The sequence below is a fragment of the Bactrocera neohumeralis genome, unplaced genomic scaffold (assembly GCF_024586455.1).
Source record: "Bactrocera neohumeralis isolate Rockhampton unplaced genomic scaffold, APGP_CSIRO_Bneo_wtdbg2-racon-allhic-juicebox.fasta_v2 ctg3528, whole genome shotgun sequence".
Taxonomy (NCBI): domain Eukaryota; kingdom Metazoa; phylum Arthropoda; class Insecta; order Diptera; family Tephritidae; genus Bactrocera; species Bactrocera neohumeralis.
The window spans coordinates 606-8,642 of record NW_026090804.1 but is presented as its reverse complement, the minus strand read 5'-3'; the positions used below and the strand labels follow the sequence as shown (position 1 = coordinate 8,642).

The following is an 8,037-nucleotide window of genomic DNA, read 5'->3' as shown; positions in this document are numbered from 1 at the left end:
CAGATTCAATAAATAAAATAATTTTGAAAACAAAAAAAAAAGTTATTTTATTATTTCGAATTAACTTATCTCTATTTCTAAAGGGGAAAACATATAGTAAGTATAAAAGCCGAAATGTCTTAACTATTGGGTTTTTGGAAAAAAAAATGCGGATATTTAAAGATATTAGATTTACAAAACGTAATTGCGTCTTTATTCATTCGATAGATGTTATCTCTTAAAATCTTCCTTTAATTCAGGACTTATTAACAACTTTAATAGGACTGCTTCCAAATGTATTCATTTGCAAGTTTTATCACATTAGTAAACAGCTGGTTCGAATATTGGTTTTGCGTTTGTTCGAGAAGACGAAAATCTAATCAGATTCTATGACACCATTGAAAATCAGAATTGGTTTGCAATTCTATCTTGGATTCCACAACACCCCTGATTAATATTTTGGATGTAAACTGTTTGTACATTACCTTTGGGTGACTAAATATAAAATTAAACAAATTTTATTTATTTAAAAAAGCACTCTATTTATTCAAATAAAAATACGGACAAAAATTTTATCTTCCAACAACGAGCAAATCGAAATCGTTTTAAGCTTGTTTTGGCCTGAAAACCATTAGGAAGACCCCGCCGATAAATTGTTCTCGTTTTAAAACCAATAAAAATCGTACAATCGATTGAATATAATTTGTATGTTGAAAAACAATTTTTTTTTTAAATCTATCACAACTTTTTTTTGTTTTGTTTAAAAAGGATACACTAAACAATAATCTAGATTCGAGTATAAAACAATAAATCGACGCGTCATTCATACAACAATGTACCCAAGTTTATGTGCGTGTTTGTATATAACATTGTTTTATAATTGCAAATAATTATACTATAGAAAAAAATATGTATATATTTAGTATTTCCATAATCGAAATATATCTACGAATGTATTCTTAAGCTTACATACTTCTACAATCACTTACAAACTAACCTATGACATTATTTATGTATAGTTGTATAAAATATATTGTAAATATTCATCATAGATACATATTTATTACTAAAAATATTCCTTAATCGGACGGACTAACTTTTTAACTAGTACGTCTATGCAAGAAACTATATATGCATACATTTAATATTTATCATAGTTTTTAAGGCTTTACATTTTAAAATCTATTTAATTTGTATGTACTTAATTTATGCAGGGTGTTGCAAAAGCTTTACGTGACAAATTTCGTCAATTTATGATGTATTTTGTAGAGCTAAAAATATTTTTCATTTAATATGATGATTTTGTTTTAAAAATATTATTTGCACATATCGTTTCTATTGTCAATTGGCATTAAATTTCGAAGGCAGCATTTTCCAATGATATTTGTAATTTCATCTTAATATATACTATATAAAAATTTTGTTCCTAAACCTTTTTTACCAATTTATACACCCTGTTTTTTATTTTAGTTATTTATATTACATATACCAATTCAATTCCTATCTAATTGAGCTTCTTTTACGATTTTGTTTGTAATATATTAATACTCGCTAGCTATTAGTTAATGTATGAGTCATCGTGAAAATTTAGAGCTATTTAAATTAAAAAGCAAACTATGAAGTATTATTGAATGTGCGACTATTTCTTTGTTATACAAATGCAATGTGTTGATCATTTTTTTAAGTTTATGATACACTGTAGAAAATATACGTTTTAATTTGATTCGCAATTTTTTAATATTGTTGCAATTTCATTTTTTAAATTAATGAACACGCGAGTGAAGCATGAGGCCATTAATTGAAATGGAAGCACATTACAAACATTTTGTTTAATGACGTAGTAATTAATACATAAAAGGTTGTAATAAAAATTTGCAATTTAAAAATTTACTGCAAGACGTTTTTTTTATATATGTAAAAATACATTATTACATCAAACTGCTTGGGTATCATTTAAATTTCAAAGCAAATTTCAATTACACAAACAATTTGTTCAACAAAGCATAGAGAATAGACTACTTTCATTCATTACGTTTACTATTTATGGGATTTTCATGCAGTGTAATGACCTTGAATGAATTATTAGCCATCTAATAGAATAATATTATACAATTGTCTCAAGTGTTTATGCATCAAATGGACTCACTCGCACGACAGACAAATAGCTGGGAATGTATGTAGACAAAAAAAAAAAGTAAGGAAAAATGCTGCGTTTGCATGAAAGTGGTAAAAGTACAATTGGAGGGTACTCGAGCAAATGAGTGCTGACAAAAGTCGCTGTTTACATGCATGAATATCAAGCGCAATCGAACACACGTGAGAGCGTTGAAGATGGCAGTGACGATGTGTACCATGATGATGATGCGTGATGTAACTTAAAAAGAATGCGCAACGATCGAAACAGACGCAAAACTAGCCAAGAGCATGAGTGCAATGAAAAAAAAAACGGGTTAGTCACATAATTGTCACCTGTTTTCGCGGGTTGCTTTTTACCGTAGTATAGACCAGAGTCTGCCAACTAAATATAAATGTATTATTTGACCATGTGTTGCTTTTGTTCGTCAACCGTTCAGTCTAATTACATTAATACTTGTTTGCTTTTGTAATATTATTGAGTTATTACTATTATTTAATATTATGCTTTATAGTAATTATTCACATAATGTGCGTATAGCGTTATTGTACGTATTAAGTCGAAATTCGTAGTGTTAGTGGATGTGCAGTGATGAGGCGAAAATCAACTTCATAGCCAAAAGGAAGTCGGAATTGCCTCAAACTACAAACACTGTCACTATTGTAGCCATTTTATTTGCGTTAAACCAAAACGTTCGCAAAAATCTCATTAGAGCTGTATAAATTGTAAAGATATTCGATATGTTTACGATACGAGTGTTGAGATGCATGTGCTTGCGGGTTCAAATAAAGTGTTTAGAGTTGAAAGTTGGTGGCATGTATTATGAGTATACGCTTTCTTTTTTTGTATAGAAAAATAAAATCACCCAACTATTGCGTTTGTCACCCGCCACACTAAACACATGTATTCACACCCGCACACGGACTTGTAATTATATTTGTACTTAATTGTAATGTGATCTTGTAAAGAAAAAACAAAAACTCACTTTAACCTCAGTTTTCTCGTAATTAAACTCACATTAATTAAATAAAATTAAAAACTACATTTACTTAATATTAAAATTACATACAAATTAAGACTCGCAATTTCATAGGCTATGCACATGTCGTGCGCATGTGTGCAAATCAGCACGGCAAGTGCGCGTCGTTGAAAGGTCGCCATACACTTATAATTATTTGAAAAAAAAATCACCCAATTTGTTTACAGCTTAACTGAGCTCGTACACGAATTTGAATTTGCACACTTAACGCATAACTGTTCAATTTAATTAAGTGCATAGCCTTTAGATGCATGCATTTAGACGGTTTAAGTTTACATTATACAAATCATTTATACCTGCAAACGTCTTTCGTAAATTGTAATTTTGTCTAGACTAATTTGCAACAGTCATACAACACACCGCGCATTTCACACTATTTCCATACAAGAAAATTCCTAAACAAAATCTTTTTTCCAAAAAAAAAAAAATATATATATATAAACTATTCTAAAAAAATTCAACTAGTTTTCTAAATGCAACTCAATGCTTCGCAATGGGTTGCAAATACGCCATAGATTATATATATGTGCGTTTAACCTTCGTTAAAGTAGACGTCTTGCAGGGTATTTCCTTTTCAAGATTTTCTGTAGAGTTCTTGCATTCATGGCTGCGATCCTTCTCTAAATCGAGATTGGGTTTTTTAAGACTGGAAAAATGGTTCGGATTCATTAGCAGATTGACATCTTTGCCATTATTATGATGCTTTACGGTGAATTGACTGTGTGGCGAGTAATAAGAATTAAATGAAGATTTCGAAAAAAAATATGATTTGATATTAATGAAACTTACGAATTCGAGGTGAATTGATTACGATGATTTGCATGTAGCGACGTTGCTTTACACAACCGTTTTGAGGTATAATATCCAACAATAATGCCCACAACGAAAGCGATAAACGAGAGGGCCCAACATAAGCTCTTGCCGGCGACCTTTAATTGTCTGTCTTTTCTGTCATCTTGTGAGTGAAATGGACCTGTAAAATTAATATTTTTGTTTGAAAATTAATTTCATCACTTAATCAAAACTCGATTTTCCCCACTCACCACTCAGCGTGTTCATGAGCTCATCGGGATTCACCGATTGTAATGTTATTTTATTTCCATCGCTAAAACTGTTCAGCAAGTAATCATTACCAGCGCCTGTGCTTGCATCCATATCAGTTACTTTATCAGAGGGTACTTCATCGACTGCAGAAACGCCACTCTCCGATGAAGCTGTACTCGCACCAACTGGAACGCTATTAACCGCACTCACTTTTGTGTAGTGAAACTTTTTGCTGTTCAATTCTTCATCAACTTGTGGTTGTTGTTGTGCTGTAACCAAGTCAATGCCCGGACTTGCCACAATACCGCCACCAACAATTGGGCCGTCAGCCATGAGTGTGCCACGTGTGTACTTTGGACAAAGCGATGCTGCTGCTTTTTTGGTAGTATTCAAGCTTTGAAGGAAGGCTTTTGTGCCGAATTTGATGTTGTTGGGTGTAATACTTTTGCACTCATGATTCTGCTGATCCCAAGCGCAATTTGGATCTTGAAGACTGAGACAACCCAAACAGTCTACAATATGCCCACAATGATGCAACGGCACTGTAACCAAACTGCCATCACTAACGACTAATAGACGATTGGTTTTCGAGGAAACGACCAGTTCACGCACCGGCACACCCAAAGGCAGCACTTGCATCTCAGAGATAAGAACTGTTTTTAATTTGTCCACACCGGTGGAATCGCTTGCCTGAGTGGGTGTAGGTATGTTAATAAATTTTGTTATTCTGCCATCATCTGTGCCGGAGTAGATAACATCATAGTATTCACCATTTAATGCCATAATTTGTGCATCAATAGCGATTGTGGTGAGTCGATGGTGTAAATTTACTTTCGTGAGTAGTGGGCGTCCGTAAACCGCGGGCACAGCAGTCTCCATTAATGGATGGGTTTTGGCGAAATTCACCGCAATGCTCGATAGCATTCGCGAATCTTCGACACACTTACCCGGACGTGATTCCGGCACTTGTTCATCCTGTATGGGTAGCCATTGTGATTGACTATCTTTTTGCGATTTGAAACTGCCCTCAAAGCGTCCATAATATCATTTACATTGAACGCACACACCGCTGAACCGGGTATGGCGTTCACAGAGGTTGTGAAGACGGCATAGATGAGTGGATTTGACCCACTTTCGACAATGGGTGTGATTGCCTCTGCGGGGAAAATATAAAAGATATTTTATATTAAATAACAAATTTAATTTTAGATTTTAAAACTTACGAATTTCATCGAAGTAGAAAGGAAATTCGCCGGGTACAGAGCAATTTAGTCGCGCTTTCAAAAATGAAGTCCAACTTTTGGAGAGTGAATACGGACCCCCACGATCGTTTTTGCATACGCGAGCAACTCTTGAGTAAATTGTCTGAAAAAGAGATGAGAAATTAAATTTAATATTAAAATATTAAATTAATACAAGGGAACCAACTTATTATTATAATTATTTCAATGTCATATTTTCTTGAATTTTAAAAAATTTAAGTCAATATAATCTTTTTAATCCTCGAATCTAAATTAAATTAATTGCACACCCACTGCTATTAACCCCTACATACCACGCAAAGATCACACACTCACCTTGCCGAAATTCATATACTCCATTGAAATTTCACGAAAGAAGAACATAACATAACGATCACGCTCCACAGCACCCACAAAGTCTGGTTGATTTAACTGTTTCAAATCGTACTGTTCGGTGCGTAAATTTTCGCGATATATCAATGGATCACTGCCCGAGAAGTCAGCAACGGTGGCACTATAAAGTTGACCGTCCGCATATGCATAGGTGCTGTTATGTGCCGGACTATATGGGCAAAGACCTTGCGCTTCCACGTCGCGTACAATCTCATACCGTTGGCCGGAACTACCGGCTGCGCTCAGTTCACTTGTGGCGGGCGCATAATGGCGACAGCGCGGTTTATAAGAATTGGTGCCACACAACAAGATTTGCCCACCATCGAGGCGTGCAAATACGCGTATGTAGTTGTGGCAATCAGTTTCAAGTTTACCCTTCAGTGCGCACAATTCGCGATCGGCATCGGATGAGAACCATTCCAGTCGACTGAGTTCACGTAAACCATCCATGCTGATGTTGTACATGATGTCTCTATAGATAGGTGGGAATGAGGTGAACCAAAACAAAAAGAAATGTTGATGGTGGTAAGTAATTGTCGGCGACAAAATAAGTTAATATAAGGGCTGTGCGGCTTGAGAACTTACTTAGCACCCACCAGTATGGTGATATCATCGTAGGCCAAAATTTTAAAATAATCCGTGCTGTTGCCCAGGAACTTGGCAATGATTTTATCTTGCTCTGCAGTAGCGATAGGAGAAAAGAATAATATACAAAATGCAAATTATAAAGCGAATGCATATAATTATACATATTATGTGTATTTAAAATTGAGTTTAAAGAACGGAAATGATAATCAACTGCACCATCACACTTACTAGGTTGCAAATCTGGGCGCACATCGGGCATCCAAGCGTGTACGGCATGCGGCAGTAATAGTAGAAGGCATAACGTGCTGCAGCTAATTAGTGTTTTAATGGTGAACACTCTTTTGGTTGTAGGTTTCTGCTGCAGCTTTTGCATTGTAACAATTATAATTATATTGTTATTATTATATAGATGACTGTATGTACTTTTTCTTGTTGTATGGTATGACGACAGCGACACTTTCAATTGCTTACACACAAAATTTCGTACATTTAGGTATATATGTATGTATGCGCCGTTAATTGTAACATGTGGTTAGTTAATTATTATGCTTCAAATTCAGCTTATATACACACAATGAGTCGGTGGGCGTTAAACGCTTTACCGGCACTGCTGTTTACTGCAGCTATTATTGTTTGCGGATTGACACATATTTTCCGGTTAACATCATACACTAAAAACGAGCACAGCAAACTTATTTGCGTACGTACGCCACAAGCAAGACTAACTAAATGGCAAAGGCACACGGCCTGTGTTGTGATGGTGGTCTGGAACTGTGTTCCAGACTTAAACACGCTCACGTCTGTTAATTGTTAGGCGGCAGCGCTAATTGTGTGCTTCTAATACGCTCAACACAATGGAAATTAAATACCTGCAAGACAGAATGGTAATAAAGAGCATTAATAAATAGAACAATATGTAGCTTTAGAATCAAACGCAACTACATACATATGTTATTAGATGGATGCTATGCAATAGATATTAGGTTCGGTGCAAATTTCATATGTGGAACGTGCGTGCAAAAATCAAAAGAAATTTCGCAAGCGCATTATAACGAGTGTATGTGAGCGGCAGCTAATCAGGTCTTCAAATTGGTGATACCTTTCGCTGGCAGCCAAGTATTACAGGTGTTATAAGCATCGTGCACAGACGGCGGACATATGTATGCGCACATGCGCGCACAAGAAAATATGTCCTTTGAATGCCCTTTCTACCTTACACTTTGTAACTACACACCCGCCACATGTGATGACACATTTCGTAAGAAAATTGGAAAAATTTAATGGAAACCACGTACGGTATTTCCATCAAATTGTTTATATTATAACCAAACTGTTGCACTCTGACTAATAAAATAAAACGCTCGTCCTATTCGATTCTTGTTCCATTTTTTCTGAGGAAAAACGTGACTTTGGCAGCATTGACAAGCGGTGTGTGTAAATATTCGAAATATGCGAGCAGGCACGCGATGCAAAGGATTAATTACACAAATAACAACACTATGTAGCACTATATGTTGTACACAAACGGTTAGTGAAATTAGAATACAAACAAAACAGTCGTCTTTGGTCGTCAATTGTTGCCATTTTCCCATACTTAAACTGCTGATAATTAGCGAGAA

The 8,037-nt window shown here is 35.0% G+C and overlaps 1 protein-coding gene across 1 annotated transcript; it reads right to left on the bottom strand.

The window, feature by feature from the left end:
* Positions 1-593: 593 nt before the first annotated feature.
* Positions 594-7,628, bottom strand: LOC126767005 (semaphorin-1A-like). Its single transcript, XM_050484633.1, is given in 9 exon segments — positions 594-3,870; positions 3,942-4,125; positions 4,196-5,230; positions 5,233-5,352; positions 5,420-5,561; positions 5,774-6,302; positions 6,416-6,509; positions 6,647-7,287; positions 7,365-7,628. Coding segments are annotated over 8 exon segments (2,451 nt in total). The 5' UTR covers positions 6,792-7,287; positions 7,365-7,628; the 3' UTR covers positions 594-3,668.
* Positions 7,629-8,037: the final 409 nt, after the last annotated feature.